This window comes from Ylistrum balloti, unplaced genomic scaffold (assembly GCF_031769215.1).
Source record: "Ylistrum balloti isolate Yb309-2 unplaced genomic scaffold, AGI_CSIRO_Ybal_v1 Utg369934, whole genome shotgun sequence".
NCBI lineage: Eukaryota > Metazoa > Mollusca > Bivalvia > Pectinida > Pectinidae > Ylistrum > Ylistrum balloti.
In genome coordinates this window covers 354,390-373,931 of record NW_026782045.1, presented here as the reverse complement: position 1 = coordinate 373,931, position 19,542 = coordinate 354,390, and the positions used below count along the sequence as shown (strand labels likewise).

Here is a 19,542-nt window from a genome sequence, read left to right as displayed (position 1 = left end):
ACGGGATTCGACATGGTGACAAATGGCGAACACCTTGAGAGGTTGGCATGGTGTCCAGACTTTGGTGTTGTTGTCTGTTTTACATTTAATATCGTTTCTGTTATAGAAACAGTTCGGTAATTATTGCTAATTAGTTTATTAGGTTATGTTTTCTTCCTGTCAAAATTACGAGGCGAAACATGGGTCTTTAACGAGAGGGCAAGGTCATTGTCACGCTTAAATATGAGTTGGGTGTTAGCGTTGGTGCCAAACGTTACTCCTTCTAGCAGAAAATATACCCCCGCTGTTACTGCTGAAAACAATTATCTTTATTCTGATCCTAATTACTTACAGCCTAGGGTGCTTTGTATATATATATATATATATATATATATATATTTTTTAGTATTTAGTATCGGTTAGTGCTAGAAGTAAAACACGGCATAGTGTACGGCATTGAACAAATAAAAAGTAACTCGGATTTTAAACATTTAAACACGGATTGCAAGTATCAAATGTCTTAACACGTGTGATGATGATTTTCTGTGGTTTGGTTTTTATTTAAACATGTTGGCAAAAAAGCATGTTCATATATATATAAATGTGTACAAAGGACTCCTTTTTAAATGCTTTAGTACAGAGTTTTTCAATGCGAGTAAAATTAAAGGTAGGTTCATGAACAGCTTTCATTCGCTTAAATGTATTCTCGCATTCGAATGCTTCTGAATATCATTAGAAAGAAAACTGCACAAAGCCTGCCAACGACCTTTCGAAGATGCCTTGAGCAAGTAGACGAGGTCGTGTCGTCTTCTCGTAGATCCATTCAGAATTACTCTTTATACTCAGAAATGATCTTATTGTGGCGGAATGCTGTGGTGACGATTAAATCGGGGTTCAAGCTAGTATAATAAAGGACTCTTGAAATAAGAATGATATCTTCCACCCACAGAACAATAAACACCATACTCATCCGTCCAGATACCACACGAATTAGGTACAGTTTACATTTACGTGCATATGCACGTCAGGCGCCTAATTCTCGGAAGCTCATCCCTCTTAACTCGTGTGTCTTATACAGATGGCTACTATATGAACGTGCATCGTGAATAGCACGTGGGAAATAATGTTACTACTACCCAAGTAGACCAACGTACGCACGTGCATCATCGTACTCGCTGTAAATACACGTGCTGAACGGATTCTCAGTTTGTTTGCTTTATTTTGTTTACGGTAAACAAAACAGGATATGTTTGATCAGACAGGAACTCATTTTGTGTGTTGAAATATCCTGCTAGTTTATAGGAAGGCATTTTCTTTTTGCTAAAATTTGTAAACATTTTCCGAAAGGCTATGGTTTAGTGGTTTTCTTCTTTGATTCAAAATATATGTTTCCGAGTAACATTATTCATTTAAACAAATTATTATTTTTGTAAATCAGTTTTATCATTAACAGTTGGAAGTAATCTTGTAAATGAAGGTAATACGAATATTATTTTAATAAAACGAACATTTGAAGGAAACACGTTAAAAACGATACATCATTTAAATAAAGTATTCGATGAAAAAATTACCACATCTCAAAGTTGGAATATAAAATTAGATGATTTAGCACAAGAAAGAAATGTGTATGATGCTTTTAATCACATAACTTACATTCTTAAGAGCATCCCCGAAAATAATTCAGTATTCTTTCCTTTTAATACGCAAATAAAATCGATTAGAGACAATCGTATGACGTCATAAATTGTTGACGTCAGATTCACAGTTTGTTACACTGTGTTATTCCATAATTATGACATCGAAAAAACATAAATAAGACTAGCAAAGGCCTAGCCCACTTACGTAACTAAAAGTCTACCTGTCTGTCTGAGTCCAGTTTTATGATGAAAAGACGTCTATCTCCTTGTCTATGTGTCCGATATTTATCTCACTTTCGCACCTTTGAATCCACGGGCATATGCAATTAAGGATTGTCTAAGAGCAAAGAACCTTTGCCGGCTGTCTAAGTAACTGTGTAGATATCCATTAATCTTGTCAAAGAGGGTCTGTTTTATTTGTTGTTCTGATAGATCTCTTAGTATTCATCTACTAGTTGTTTGGAGCCATGCAGCACAACACCGTTTACAAGCTCTTTGTTGATATAATTAACGCTATGTAATGCATGTCTGACGGTGAAAGATACGCCGTTTACTAAAACACGTCATAAAAACCACAGCCAAACAGCGAGGAAATCTTTCCTCGTATAGATCTTGTAGACAACGTTTCCAGCCTCAGAAGCACAGACCTCAAAATCTCTGTTCGATTTGATGCAAAGGAATCATTTAAGATCCTACTTCTAATTATCGTTAATTGCCTGTACGTAGAAATGTTTATGGAAGACAGTTTTTTTTATACATATATAATATATATACACGATAGCTTGTGTGTTGTAAGCTAGTCACGAAAGACGGACAGACTTCTGTTAATATTAAAGAGTCGTTCTCCATCTGTTTGACGCCATGTCGTCCTGTCATGATGGTAGTTTGTTTTTGTCTCACGGTCTGTCAGAGAAATGCCAAAGCTAGTAAGTTTCTGAAAAATATAAATTCGTCTATTGGTCTCTGTGTTCTAACATAATGTATGTGCCTTCCTCTCGTGGTCTCGCAACTAAATCTTGTCCGATTCTGAAAAAAACCTTATCGTCTTACGGGGCGAAGGTAAATTAAAATCCTTCGGATTGACTTCGGATTTCGATTATGCTGTAATTCTGTACGGTGCTCTCTCCTGATGACAGGTGCAGCCAGATCAGGGAATATGTCTGTGCCCATCACCACTGACTGACCAAATCTGTATCTCACCACCTAATAGAACTGTCGCGTCGCGCTTTTTTCCAATTGGAAGATCGACGGTGTTGTCATTCAATGTCCGATTTGTCTCCTGCGGGACACAAACCCTGAACAAGTATATTCACTCCAGAGGCACCGAGTTTATCTAAAGAATAAATTGGCGTAACCCACCTTGCTTATCAGTATTGTCAATATTAACGTCAACTTAAGACCTTTTTTTCAAAATTTCCATTTAGATATAATGAACGCGGGCACTAGTTTCAGCAACAACACATTAAGTTAGTTGCGGTTTTTTTCTTGTTTACAGTTAAGGATGCTTTTTATATCAGTGTCACAACGATGAAATTTCATAACCTAGACACGATTGCAAAAAGTAACATGTCTAGTAAGAGCAGATCCCAGGTTTCTGTCACTTTTATTTCCCCAGCATGAAAGGAGATACCCAATTACACAGGGCTTGCACACCAAGGTGCCTCTTTCGCGCGGGCAGGTGTACGAATAATATTCAGAAAAATGTCAAATGTCTTGGTTAATACTGAACAAGGTGGACAAGGATTCCCCTGTGTAACCTAAGTGTCGAGTTTAATTCGTCCAAATAGAGTTACGGGACAGAATATACACTTGTATTTGGCGTTTTTCTAAAATTATAAGACCTATAAAAATCATGACGTTTACTTAATTATGGGTTCAGTGACCTCCTGGTTTATATGGCGTTTATTTCGATCACTTTTCCTCAGTCACCACATAGGACGAAAGAGCTCTACAGTATCATGTAAAATCAATGGTGTATATACGTTTACAATACAACGTTCATGTGACCGGGAAAATGAAGTTAGATGCTTCACAGATTCTCCGACTCGTCTCCATCTCTTAATATTATTATTACGAATGTCATTTAAAAATCACGTGAAAAGTGTATAACATGCATTTCTTTCCGTCCTGTTTATTACTACTAAAGCTGGTTTCGTCGACGTCATCTGAAAATACATTAGTAGTATTAATGCATACCATTCTAAAGTTAGAATTATCACAGTCTGTTTGTTTGCTGGGTATTATCGCCCCCGTGAACAAACATGGCAACTTATGAGGCGGGGTCCATGAAGTATCTGGTGGTTCTCCCTTTAAACAACATGCAGGAGGCCCACCACACGTCATCAAGAACAATTAGGGAAAGTATTCTTGCCCAAGGATACAATCATGTCAGCACAGACCGGTCCGTTTCTCAGCTTCATAGTCAACACAAACCGCTACGGGTAGGGAACGTCGCACCTCGGATCTTTACGTTACTACTACCGACTAAGCCATCGCGGCACCTTAAAGTCATTTTACCCTTTCAACACTCAACAAGTCATTGCACACACTATATAAAATGTGGCTCTGGTTTACGATGTCTTATCCGAAATACCTTTTTAATTTCTTCAGCTGATCCAACATATTGAAAAATCAGACTTTAATTAAAATCAAAGTTTCTTGTCGACTGGCTCGGAATAGCTCGTAATCTCCACGGCTACTTGTCACTCTCGCAATGTCTGTTGCGTAATTCTGCAACAGACATCGGTCAAATCTGGAGAGCGACAAGAGGGTCTTATTTCACATGTCAAATGGTCGATCGTAATTGAAACTAGTCCATGCTAATTTAAAAGAAAATTGAGAAACAGACACCAAAATGCACGTGCCGCTGATGACGTCATACCAGGTCTTGTGAGAAAACTTGTGGAAGGCGTCAAAGAGAGTACAATTTTCGGTTTTAAGTGTACTTTTTCCCATGTTTACTAGTACAATTTAAAGAATTTAATTGACATGAACATTACCTTAATTAGTGATTGTCAGTAGCCAATAGATCGTTGGAGCCACACCAGTTTTACCTAATTGGACAGAGTCTTTATTCATAACTTCCTGTAAAACCTGCATTTTACCTTTTTAAACACTCATTAATCCCGAATTGAGTATTGTATGCAATTTCTGTAATTGAGAATTTTGATTATAATGAATAATTGTAAATTTAGTTATAAATTGCACGTTAAAAAATGTAATAATGTGTTTTATCTTGAAGATTGATGAATATCTGTTTAATTACAGAACACGTGATGATTAATGCCTAGAGTGGTGTTACAAATGTAAAACAATATCAATATTCTACATTAAGTTTTTGTTCTAAAAACAATAAAAGCTATCGATTTCCTGCAAAAATAAAATCTCAACACAAATCCATCATACTAAATCTCCATCAGATATTAGAGAATAAATTGGATTTTCATTACGGTTTACTTTTATGCTGAATATTTCAATCATATCGGTAATTGTCATTATCAAATCAGATAAATGACTCTGATTCATCAAAGGAACTTGTCATCTCGCTAAAATTTCAATTAATTCTGATGTTTTAGTAATATTTTGAATTATTGCTTTACTTGACAATTATCATGATTTGGCTCTATTTCATTTAATCTTTATTAATTTATTACCACTTCATCTTTCCAATGTTTATTTTATGGCATCTTAATCACTTAAACGCTAGCTTTATTGAATTTCTCGTCGGCGTGATAGAATTTGGCACAACAGGTTTCGAGACCTACGTTTAAGAGAATTGGGTTCGATTCCAGATTATAAACATGGCGTCTTGAATATCCCTTTTTATTCTAAATTCTTCGCTTGTTGAAAGATGAATATCTAAACAAGTACTATTTGTTCCGGGTTGATTTATATCATCTTAATCTTTTGAATTCTTGAAATGTTATTAAGCATACATACAAGCAGTAATAAATGTGTTAGTAAAGTTTTTTTTAGTAACAGCACGCGCGCACTAAACAAACGTTATAGTCTCGTCGCGTGTTTAAATAATACATATCCGTTCTACATACGTGCATCTATCATTTATTTGAGACAGATCATACTCAGTGACCGAGTTTATGTTCATTGTACTAATATAATATTAATCCACCTTCTCTAGAGCTGCTGTCAAACGTTAACCAATCTGGATCTACTCATCAATATTAGAAAAAAATAGGGCGACTAGGTACAGTGTAGGGAGTACACATAGACATTAATTACTTCTTTTTAAAATCCTTATATATATTTAACAGCCCTCTGGAAGTCAAAAGTTTTTTCCTTTAAAATCAATTATGAAAAATGTAATTATGTGTCACGTTAAAAGTATAGATCTGGGAAAACTTATCAGTACATGAGTACAAAAAAGTTGAAGAGCACTGAGTACGCACATCTCACCTTCACAAATTAATGTTTGAAAAAGTCCTAACGTGAGGTTTCACAGTGCAAGGATATATAACCTACATATTTGTGTGTTAACGATTTTCCTGACATTGTAGATTGTTCACATAAGTATAAATAGAAATGTTACATATATTAACAAATAGATAACCAAATATCTCGCTACAGTACATTTTTTATAAGAAACTTTTACAAATTACATCGTTAACCTAACGACATTTTCGGTCCCCATCGGATGTCAAGCTTACCGCTATACCATCAGTACTGACAGAATAAACTCGAAAGGCAATAAATCTGGGAAACCAGAAAGGACTACGACCATTCTCGGACCGAATCGCTATACCATCGGTACTGACAGAGTGAACACAAAGGGCAGTAACTCTGGGAAATAAGAAAGGACTACTGATAACCATTTAGAAACAAGACAGCTTTCTTCTCTTTTCGCTCTCCAATAATTTTGAAGATACGTCAATCATTGATATCTTCGAAAAGATTTAAGTAAAGTGAATATTCCATCGTCATATGGGGTTCCGTACACCGATTGCATTAAAAGCGACACCATACGCATCGAAAGTTTTGACAACAGGCCTGTTTTCAGTTTTAATTTTTTAATTTTTGCATTCAGGTACCAAGAAGTGTTCGGTATTTCTGAATATTCCATGAATGAAAAAAGAATCAAAGTTATACGACCTGGTCTTTGGGCAGAAACTGATTTTTTCTCTGCTAGACGCGTTAATTGGCATAGCATCGACGTGACATTTCTCACCGAGTATTGATTACAGACGAGACATTGAGAGAGAAATGAAGTTGGGAGATAAGACTTGGCATTATTAACCATGCATGCTGTTTAAAGACGTTTGACGCTCATCGACATGTACAGAATGATGTAAGTGACATCTAACCGAACGTACAGTGCCTAGACCTCACCATAAGATCGTATATTACCGTAAATGGCGCAGATAGTTAGTGGTAAAACCCAGACGTCTGTAGCCTCGAACACTTTGAGTGCTATATAGGATTGTGATGACGGCTAAAGTAGTGTTTTATAGTCTGTTATACATACATTATGTACGTATAGGAACATAACTCGTGCAGGAGACAGGGAACAGATATCTCTGCTACATCTGACTGCATGTCGTAACAATAAGGATGTCTCTTACAGACTGGGGCTGTTCTGTTTTCTGTGTCCTCTGTAAGGGGAGCATTTAAAAAGCCCGAAAAAGGTCTGCTGTCTGCATTGCAAGACTTTGGATCTTGATTATTCCTGTTCTAACTGGTCCTTTCTTAAATGTATTTTCCACTCTTGATGTCCCTCTGACACATGCCCTCTTACAACCCTTTCTGTTGGCGGTCCCCTTTACACACGCCCTAATATTCCCCAAGCAGTTGGTGTCCACCCGACACCCGCCCTCATACGACCTTGGCTGTTGGTGACCCTCTGACACCCGCCCTCATACGACCTTGACTGTTGATGTCACTCTGACACCCGCCCTCATACCACCTTGACTGTTGATGTCACTCTGACATCCGCCCTCATACGACCTTGGCTGTTGATGTCACTCTGACATCCGCCCTCGTATGACCTTGGTTGTTTATGTCACTCTGACACCCACCCTCATACGACCTTGGCTGTTGGTGTCACTCTGACACCGCCCTCATACGACCTTGGCTGTTGGTGTACCTCTGACACCCGTCCTAATCATGCACCAAAGAACCATAGAAAAAACAAAACCAAATGGAATCTTTGGAAATCCTTATAAAACAGAGGCCAATCGTTTAAGAAGAATAGACTGGAAAAGAATATGAAAATTTTGAAAATAAGACAATTTACCTCGAGCTCGAGATATCAGACAAAAAGATTTTTCTTAAACTTATTAATTTGGCAAACAGTATAAGATCCGATTTTGTTCGAAATAAAAGCCAAAAGTTTTTGACTTTGAAATGGAAGTATTTAAACGTAAGTCAAAGAGTAACTTTTCAATGCAATAAAACTGCTTCTGAAGTTGCAGGTTTAGCCTTCTTGTACGTGATGTATCGTCTTTTCCATTTGATACTGCGTCAAGGATATTTCTTAAGCTTACAAAAATTTGTGTATAAGTCGTGTTTTAATCTGTGGAATCATATACGTTGCAGTGATTAATAGCAATCTCGTGGCTAAGACAGAAGTCAATATATCACTGTGATAGAAACCAATCCTAATTGATAGGTATTAGAGGTGATATAGTGCGGATTTATCAGAAGATGCATCTTAAGTCGAAATTTAAGAAATAAATGTAAAAGGGGATTTGAAATTGAAAAAAAAGAGGAAAATGTATTTCATCGGGATCCACCTGTCGATATTTAGAGAAAGTCACATTGATTTAAAATTGATACTTACAAATGGCGTCGTATATAACGGATTCCTAATTACAGTGAAGAGATTACGTTGAGGATTTTAAACATTTTTGCATGAAAAAGACATGTTTTATTTTCTGTTTCCTGTTTTGCGTGACGCAATTCAGGATTTTACAAGGAATTCTAGGTTTTAAGATAATTACACAAGTCATTCAACCCTTACATAAATTTTATCTTTTTATTTTTATCGTCCTTCTTTTGGTCTTTGTTTTTTTTTAGATTTACTTCAATAAATCTTCTAGGAGAGATTCGCCAAAAGGAATTAGAGCTGACATTTATTTAGATTTTGTTTCACGTATCACCAATGAACATTTACATTCTTTTTATAGATACTTAAATAAAACAAACTCACAACAGCAGCTAATTACCCGCCATATCCCCCTCCCCCACCCTCCATCACCGGAAGTACTTCAAAATATTGTAATTGTGTGAAACAGGTGTAACAATTTGGGGAAAGGTAGGTTCCGGAAACGAGTTTAACACTTTCACCTCCTAATGTTGTTTTATAAATATACATGTAGGTTTGCGGATGTTTATAATTGGGAAGGGGGTATGGAGGAGAGGGAGACTGACTAAAGAGAGAAACATAAGCTATTAAAGAGATGTCGTTGAAAGGCATTTCCCTAATATCTAACCATACTATCAAACGATTAACGGGAAAATCGCTTCAGATATCCTAGTACATGTACATTAGTTCTGCTGAACGACTTCTGTTCAAAACGTATACTTAGAATCAAGTCTCGATCAGAATTTGTAATAAATTTCAATTCTTAAGATATACATACATGATACATGTATGTAAGGAAACTTAATTTGAATATTTGATGGGGGTTAATAACATTTGAAAGTCTCAATTTCACTATCCCGTGTGTGTATGTAAACTTTTATTTCATCTCATGCATGTCAAACTATATTACAAACATTTCCCTGACTTGTACTTTTACGTGATCCAGTTTGTATTGTGAAGACGGCGTCTCTGACGTCTGTCCTATTTTGTGTCTATAATTTTACGTGATCCAGTTTGTAATGTGAAGACGACGCATGCGCTATTGAAGTATAGTGGAATGTCTGCAGAAAGTTCGTTTTGTCAACAGTTATTTGTTCTGTTAATAAAATAATGCGAGTCTTTTTGTTTACGTCAAATTATCTGAAACTTAGAGAGATATCTGGTGTTATCGACGATTTTATATTTATTTTATAATATTACTGATTTCAAATGCCAATACTATGATAAAAACAATAGACTGATTCGAACAAACGTCATGACAAGTCAAAAGTTAGACTGGAAACGTCGATTTTCACATGTTAAAAAGTAACGCTCGGGAACAAATAGTTGAACCCTCCTTTCATAACTGCCAGAAAAAAGTAAGGATGTTTCATACCTACATTGGTATATGCACGTGCACGATATCTGTATCTCCGTGCATTATCCCCTCTCATTTTCCTTGTAGATGTTATGAATGAAGATAAAAAATTGTAATTATCAGTTATATATGTATCAGGTTGTAAATGACTGTTATGTCCACAGTACAAAAATCACCAGACAGTGCAGTGTATGTGTACAATGCCTGATAAGGTATGCTACTCTATACAAGTAACAATGGATAGACATGGCGTTCCACTCCATTTAAATCTGATTGTTTTAACAATACATGTTTTTCTATCTAGGTATCCTCCATGTGTTTCTTTTACATATATGATCCAGCGTTATCCGCTTTTATTTCGGTTGATAAAAAACAAAACAGAGTTTCTTTAATATTACCGCAGATACCATCTATGGATAGAATTATGCGAGCGAATCTTTTGTTCTCGATTCTAGTTTTTGCGATTAAAATAAAAACAAAACCTACTATCTAATTAGGAATCGTAAACTGAGAAACTGACTCCAATGTCTTTCTTTTAGATATCTTTTCTATTCATTTTTTGGTGCACAAGCGTATGGTTTGTCTTGGAGTCAAACGTTTTGTATGCGATCCGTGTTAGAGTTACCTCCCTTGTTTATATTTTAGCAAATCATCGTTAACATTACCCAACCTTTATCGTTAATGTAGCAAATAAACTATTTTCTTCAGAATTGTTTTCAACTACTAATACATTCCTTAGCGTGGAACCTTCTTCAGACGAGGTACAAAGAACACGTACGTTATGGCTGTTTATCTTTCAGAGAAATGGCCGTGTTCGCTTTCGCATTGTGCGGCGTTTACTAGAACAGGTTTTCTCTATAAGTACAGACTCTATCGTCAGTGTCAGTTATATTTAGTGTATAGGCGTTTAGTGATCGTAACCCTCTCAATGAATGAGCAGATACCGGCAACGAATACTGACACGTGTTATGCTCACGTGCATCAGATTTGCACGAAGGCCATGCACATGCTTTGCTGTAGCCGCACGGTATTGGGTAAAGGTTCTTGATGCCGGTCACAGATCACACTAAAAAAGTAAACTCCGTTTTAATGTATACCTAACAACTTTCGTAAAGAAATCTTCTAAAAATGTCTAGGAATTTTTCATCGTTTTCAGTAAAAGTTGTTTTAGAGAAAATGCATTCAAATGTATACCTTTATTCCCTCCAGAAATAATTCTGTTTGTTCATCAGTTCCCGCCTACCTTCTAAGGATGCATATATATCTTCATATTTAGGTTTCATCGATTCCCTGTTCACTCAGTGACAGGAAATTCTCAGTTTTTTTCCTGGTGCGGGTTTCAGACTGGAAATATACGTTCTATAATGAAATTTGTATTCGAATTCGTATTTCAAATCTACCGTCAATAAAAAGGTCCATGTCAACTTCCGGGAAATGGAATGAGTATGATTCATGGTACATGCCAACCATTTTGTAGATCTAGCTTTTATGATGTCGTAAGAAAATGCGGGTAATTTGCTTGCGGTCGTCTAAAACGTCTGGCGCATGTACAAAATAGCCTTTAACATCAATTTTCTATAAACTGTCTGAATGACTCGAAGTTGGGGTGTAAAGAGGAATAGAACATTATATCACTGACGTCACACATGTCTGAGTTTTCACGTCCAGAGGGAGCGGGAGGTTGGCGGGGTCATTTACTTGAACATTAAAATCTATGCACATGTACACGTGTTTGCTGGTATCAAATTTTATAGTGTTGTCTGTCTGTCAGGCTGTCTGTCTGTCCGTCTGTCAGGCTGTCAGTCAGTCTGTCTGTCTGTCAGGCTGTCAGGCTGTCATGCTGTCATGCGTCATGCTGTCTGTTCCCTCCCTCACGTATTGTTGGTACATTGTCAGGTATTGTTAATTCGAGACACCACACTTTGACTGTTGATATAAATATATTTCGAAGTTCATTTTCACGTTTAACTGTATCTCTCGATAAATTCACTATATATAACAATCGATTAAAAAGGGTCCTTTCTTAGGAAATTCATATTTCTGTGTCCTTAGAGATAACAAGGACAGTTAAAGCACACGTCCCGATAACAAATGAGATTGTCCGTTTGTGATGCTACCGATTATGTATAAAGTGAGATTTTATTATGTAACAGATGTCCCGACAATGAATTGAGATTTTCTGTTTGTGAATTTCCGGCAAAGTAAATGACTTTTACGGTCGCGAGAATATAAAATATGTATGAACGTCAGATTATTGAGACAAACTGTTGTTCATAGATAGGGAGGGAGAGTGAGAGAGAAGGGAATTACGTCCAAATAACACGTAGTATTTATCTATGCATGTCCCAAGTAATACGGCCAGGAAATAACTCTCCCTCCTTTTCTCCCTCTCTCTTCAATCACTTTCTCTCTGCCAAATTAAAGGGAGATAAACAATTTGAAGAATCTAACAAAAGTTTTTCTCTCTATAACTTAGTATTGATAAACCAGTAGACGTTTTTATGTATATATATATATAAATGAACACGAGCAGACGATAGATTGTCTATTAACACACTTACAATGTAATTTTTTAACGTTGTAAGCGCGATGCGTGATTCGTTTTAAGGATAAATGGCCTGATATTTATGTGTCTGGGTGGTCACGTTCAGTTTATCACATGGAAGAAACATTACTCTGTGTTACAAGCTATTAGCTCGTTCTTGCTCCATGTTTGATACAGAGGTCGTGCACGCGCGCGTGGATTATCTATAGATGGAAAAATCTTTCTACGAGAGTGTATCAAAGTGAAATATTCAGCTGTTTTCTTGAAATTTCTTGGAAACTTTTCAAAGCACTGAGAAAGAGTTATGTTCAGAAGATGGAAATAAACGGTTTACTGATTTTTTTTAAAATTTTAGAATCTAAAGAGTGTATTCAAACTATTGTTTTCTTGGTGTTGAAACATGGACACTTAATTCAGCAAATTTCGACAAAACAACAAAAATCAGACATCAAAAACTTCAGTGTAGATTTTTGCTTTCATCGTTGGGTTTCTGCTGAATGTATTCTCTGTCCCTCATTCGAACAAAGATTTTAATGTTACCATGCCTCGAAAATACTTCAACCAGAGTGATTATGCATTAAAGCTTTCCCAAGTTTTAATTGATTTGATACAATTCTGTAATTCCTCAATTTCAAGCACGAATAAAACCATACAATTTAACTCCAGGTCATCTGATAATCTGATAGAAAAACAAGTTACTCTACAGAATGAGGATCGTGTTTAGTTTGACAACGTAAATCATGGCATACATAAGTTGTCTTTTTCTCCATACAACTTATTTCGTTAGTCAGCTTTATAATATTTCGAACTGTTAACAATTACGAAACGCAAGCAAACAGCCTGTCATTATACACATCTAAACAACTGATTTCTTTAGTCAGCTTTATTATATTTCGAACTGTTAACAATTACGAAACGCAAGCAAACAGCTGTCATTATACACATCTAAACAACACATCATGTCCTTCTTGAGCTGCCATATTGACATAGGCGGAAGTTTAAACTTCCAACTGACCATTCTCATGAGGAGTGTAACCAGTTGGGACCGTATAGCTTAGACAAAGAGGATGTCACTGATGGATTTTAAAGATGTAATGAAGTGTTCATCTTACAATGTTTTCTTTGTGATGTTGTGTTCATTATATGAAAATTCAGTCCGTTGTTAGTGTAATATGAACGTTATAGGTGGCATGCTGCGATTTCCATACTATAACATTTCAGTGTGGTAGCGCTATAAAAGAGTCCTGGTCAGTATAATGTGACTGGGTGGGGTGCCTTGTTACCGTGTCCAGGTCCTGATATTTCAGTGTAATGGCGCTATAAAAGAGTCCTTGTAAGTATAATGTGACTGGGCGGAGTGCCTTGTTACCTTGTCCAGGTCCTGACATTTCAGTGTGGTGGCGCTATAAAAGAGTCCTGGTCAGTATAATGTGTCAGGGCGGGGTGCCTTGTTACCTTGTCCAGGTCCTGACATTTCAGTGTGGTGGCGCTCTAAGTGTGTCCATGTATGAGCATAATGTGACTGATATAGGAATCATTCCAACGTGTCAAGGCTATGACATTTCAGTATGATTGCACTATAAAAGTGTTTGTCATTGGCCCACATCACCACTGAGAACTGTGTTCACATTATCCTGGCTAAAAGAACTTCTAACAATAGTTTACATAAAGTGACAAAATAAGTTTATTGTATGGTATTTGAGACTTACTTTTGAATAGAAAAAAAGCCTCTAAAGATTACTTAATTGCCCACATACATTTATAGATACTGTTTTTAACAACACTCTCTATTGTTTGTATATTTTTTAACTCAAACTAAATTTCCTATCTATACTGACCGCTATAGTCACTTTGCCCCTCATCACCCCTATTCTGGACCTCCGCCCGTTCGAGGACCCAAAATCCAATCCCGTTCACCGAAAACACGGTTCACATGTGTTCTTCTTTCATATTACGCAATCCAATGCAACAATTAAATAAATGAAAATAGATAGACATATATTTCACGAATATAAATATATCGGTTTTATCAAATAAATAATTCTAGACGATTCCTATTGTACGAATGTGAATATCATCTCGGCTTTATCAAATAACTAGTTGGCTGAGAGCGACACTACTGGGCACGTCCAGTAACAAATGGTTATATAATACTTTATTGATATTATTATATAATCGACAGCATCGTCTGTTGGCGTCATCTGTCTCGGAGAGAAAAATAGGGTTTGCTGGTCGGAAATTGTTTTTTTTTCGCGTATGAATTTATGACACTAGAACACAGCTATACGTAGGGTTTGTCAGGAAATTTGACTTTCAAGTGACAAAGGATAGGAAATGTTGTGTATGTTCTGGGAATTTTTACATAATGAAATGCAGATAGTCTACAAGTTGTGTCCTGTTTTTTCAAGAGAGAGATTGAATGTGATTTTCCAGACTGTTCGTTATTCTTGAAATATTTTGGCGTTCAGCATTTTCAATGAAATAAATACAAAACATGGATGAATCGGTCTATACGTTCCCAATACTTGCGCACGCGCATACAATATAATTAGGAATTCGAATTAAATCAATTTCATTATTATTCATTTATACAGGAAACGATTCCGCAATGATACGTTCTGGTTGTGCACTCTACCTTTGTAAGCTACTGTACCATAATTGCCCTAGATGCCAAGCTACGGGCCTCTCGGATGTTGTTCAATGGGGCAGCCACCAGCTTCAAAAAGGGGACCCCACCTTAAACTGACGTTTGTTGTTTAAAATGAGATACCCTCAGTAAACAAACATACAAATGATACATAAATTCTCTTGGGTGGTTAAGTCTGAGAATTTTTGTCGACCATGTGTTAAGAAGCCAGATGAAAATAAAATGTGACAGGTAAAAGTGATTAGTAATTAATTTCATGCGAGTTGTAGTTGAATTTCATGAGATAAATCCAACAATATGCATTAGAGACTGTATATCACATAGACGATTCACCATTATCAAAAAGATCTGTGTAAACCCAAGCATGCGTTGTACATATGTTATCGTTCCTTGACAAAGGGGCCGAAAGCTGATCTTGTCCTCCATTAGGCCTTTCGCTAGTTCCATGCAGATACATGTGTATCTTTCTCACTTATATACACGGTCGGTCTATCGTGTCTGTGAACGTGTTATCAAACCTGTGATCAGCAGATCACAGAACAATGCTTAATTAGCACATCACACGTGCCGACACCCAATACAACCGTTCACTCGTCAACAAGAGTGTTACCGGTATTTCGGCCACATGGCGAAAACCACACCTGGCTCATACGTGTTTTCTTAGATATTAACGGCACTGGGGAAAAAGTGAAAACAATCGAGGCGCTAGCTTACAAAGAAGATATAAAAACACAACCCCGAGTGTTATAAAAACATTCGACCTGTGTAAACCACTTGAGCTATATAAAATGCCAAAACATACTATGAGATACGTATTTACGGAGACGATTCACAAACTGACACCTACCATCAAATCTGATATTGATTATACTCGAATTACTCAAGTGCAACATTAATTTGACTGAAAAACGGATATTCCAGTTTGCCAGCTATGACTCTTCAAACTGACAGGTAAGTAATATATATATATATACATACATGTATATTTCATAAACACGTCGCGATATTATTAAGAATTGGGGCAAAGTTCAAATAGAGCTGGTTGAAGAGGCAGATACATTCAAAATGACGACTTCTATTTTAATTGAGTTGGACTATATACGACGTCAGCATCTTCAAAATATAAGCTGGGAGAAAGTTGTCGAAATAATACTGAGGTAGGACACATACTGATTTTATTTATTTTTTATTTTATATATTTACAGAAAAAAATGTTCATGTATCATTGCTCAGAATTATGAAAAAAAATATTACTTTTTAATCGTGTACAAGATAACGTTATAGGTTCCTCATTATCTTATCACACTATATCGTGGATGTTATTCATTATCTTTGGTAAATATTCATTAAGAGGGCAATATTAAATGCATATTAAATTAAGAGTTTAACACTCATATTTCATAGCTTAGTTCCCTAGACACATTCCATATATATATAAGTTAATGTCTCGCTCTCCTCGCTGACGATTAAATACACTTTGTGTTGCCGATGCCCGGTCTGATAGGAGAGAGCACACGGTTTGTTTTATGTAGAATCTATATAGTGGCAGATGTTCACTGGTTCACGTAACAGGTCATCAGAGTTTAACCATTGATATATGAAAGTACCATGTTGATATTCTGACTGCTTATTTTGTATGAATGAACAACAGATATAAGAATATGAAAAAATGAAAACAGAATAGAAAAATTATTTATTTTTTATTTATAGAAAAAAAACCGTCAAATGAATACTGTAAACAAAGTCGGTATTTCCGATTTTTATTTGCATCATAATTTAGTCTGACTTTGGGAGCAGAATGTAAACTACAAATGTACATATGATACACGAAGATAAACACATCCCATCTGATAAATCTGAACAAACCACGTAAACCATCTCATCTATTTTGAATTGAAGAATATTACTCGCGCTACAAAGTCTGGTGAGTTAAGCAGGATAGATGTTCTATGTCAATATTAAATTTGTCTTAATGTTTCCTGTGCACGCAGATACCAATATATTATACCTCTTTCTCATACCACAAACAGATATTTCAAATTATCAACATGAATTTACGACCATTAAAACCAAACAATTCTAATAAATACTTATTTTAAGTATATAGACCTATAAGGATAAATCGATATTTTTGCACGTTGGAACAGTGAAATGTTTCAAAAAACGCTAATAAACGACACTTTAACGTATCGAACATTCCAAGTGCAAGTTCATTTTTAAAGTCTCAGAAGTACTGCTAAAAAAATACGTCACAAAAGAAGTGTTAAATACGTTCAAAATACTTGTACATTGTATGTAGCTTTTAAATAACAAAATAAATCTGATGAAGAAAAAAAGGCTGCATGAATTTTGAACGACTTTCCAAGGACATCGTGTGTATAAATCAAATGGGTTCCGAAAGTCACTATTACATATGTCGCTTATTAGATGTGTATCGATGAGGTTGGTTGTAGTTACAGATTTGTAATGAATCAGAAAAATAGCTATATACCATTAGCATACTCTGATAACCCCAGGGAAAATATCGACCAGAGTCCAAGCGAAAGGAGGCACCACACGGGGTACACACAGAAGATTGTAAAGAGAACAATTTTAAAATCACATTACTAAATCCTTATGAAGAATTAATACCGAAAAGTCATTAATTTCTTGAAATTCCCATGTGATAAAGGAAAGAGTTCCTTATTGTCTGTCAAGAGGCTAAACGTTTGTTTAGAAACAGTAGGTCACTGGACTATAAAATGAGATTGAAATTAAACTTTCCCTAAATATCTTTTTCTTTAAAGCTGAATTTGTGATTTTATGTATCGCAGTTTTAAGTGATATTTATCCAGCTACATCTTGAAGTTTCAGACATGTTTATCTATAAATGTAGCTTGTTTATCTCAAATCAATTATAAAAGGCCGCCTTTTGTAGACATCAACCTTTTTGAAATATGAAACATAAAAAAATTACAACTCTATCAAATGTCCCGTAGCGTTATATAATTCTTAGGAGGCTGTCGTGTATTTTTGGGAAAGAAAATTTAACCCACATGCTCTGGGTGACTTGCGGCGGGCCTTTCGTTCGTTGTTCAGTAAGGTAGCCACTAGTAACTTCAAGGGGATCCCATCTGATAACGACCCTGTCTTCTTAACGGGTGATAAACCGAAGAAGCAAATATCTTATATTTGGGATAATAATTCATGTAACGAACCGCAAGTTATCTCCCTTACACTCGATATCCTAACTTCCAGTAAAGAATCAAACTTAATTTCTTTTATCACGATATCCTCAGTGTCTGTAGCTATCGATGATGACGTCACATCCTCAGTGTTTGTAACCATCGATGATGACGTCACGACATCCTCAGTGTATCTAACTATCGATGATGATGTCCTGACATCTTCAGTGTTTGTAACTATCGATGATGACGTCACGACATCCTCAGTGTATCTAACGATCGACGATGACGTCACGACATCATCAGTGTTTGTAACTATCGATGATGACGTCACGATATCATCAGTGTGTGCAACTATCGATGATGACGTCACGACATCCTCAGTGTGTGTAACTATCGGTGATGATGTCACGACATCCTCAGTGTATCTAACTATCGATGATGACGTCACGACATCCTCAGTGTATCTAACTATCGATGATGACGTCACGACATCCTCAGTGTATCTAACTATCGACGATGGTGTTTATATTTCGTTCACAGAAGCTTTGATGACTGTTTCGACGGCTTTCAATGAAATAGAAAACTGATGTTTTCAGTTGCTTTTAAAACTACCTTGTTTTCTGTCAATATCGACAAAACAACATGAAAAAGTTGATACCTCCCGTGAACCCCCTTTACCTAATTTCAACACGTATACCTCATTTGTACTAAATTTATATTCTCCCTGCCACTCATATAGATTAATTTCATATTCTACGAGACGTTTTTTAAGATCACAATAGAGGATAAATTTGATGACACACAATATCTTGGTTTAAAGTTTGACACATCAAGTATGTCCGGCTATGTGTTTAATATCGTATAAAGTCATTGTATCCGAAAGGCTAAAATGTGATTGCCACTGTAAGGCATGGGATAGTACAAGTAAGCAATGTTTCTATTGGGAAATGGAACCCGGACCACTTAGAAAATGAAAAATATGCCCAGACGCACGCGTCATAGCTCTAAAATTAATCAAAAGTAAATGGATACCGAGAAGGAATTTGATAAATCGAGTACAACTGATATATATATATATATGTTTTCTTTCTCTGGCGGACACTTCCGAAATTGCCAAGTATAAGCTTGCGTTTCAATTTCCCTTTCAGAGTGTTTATGTCAATATATGATAGATTGAAGATATTTGATTTGTGCAGGAATATCTCATTTCCCAATACTCCTGGATTACTTATATCCGATATGATACTGAGACAGCCGTCTACACTGTACAAGGTCATACCGAGTCAGTTAACCCGGGATAGTAAAAACCTTGGCACCACAATATCGGAACTTCCGACAATTCGTGAATTACGTTTCTTTTCTCCTACATTTTTTTGTCATTTAAGACATCGGG

General features: G+C 36.1%; 1 protein-coding gene across 2 annotated transcripts in view; it reads left to right on the top strand.

Moving 5' to 3' along the window:
• The window catches only part of LOC132547127 (deoxynucleotidyltransferase terminal-interacting protein 2-like), a 61,967-nt gene that overhangs the window by 34,408 nt on the left and 8,017 nt on the right, over positions 1–19,542 (top strand). Inside the window, exon 1 of one of the 2 annotated variants that reach the window (XM_060210881.1) lies at positions 15,592–15,933. The exons of the other annotated variant lie outside the window; for it this stretch is intronic. Coding sequence (XP_060066864.1) covers positions 15,914–15,933 — 20 coding nt within the window. The 5' untranslated portion in view covers positions 15,592–15,913. Of the gene's footprint in view, positions 1–15,591; positions 15,934–19,542 lie in introns of those variants that run through there. 2 annotated transcript variants of the gene reach the window in all.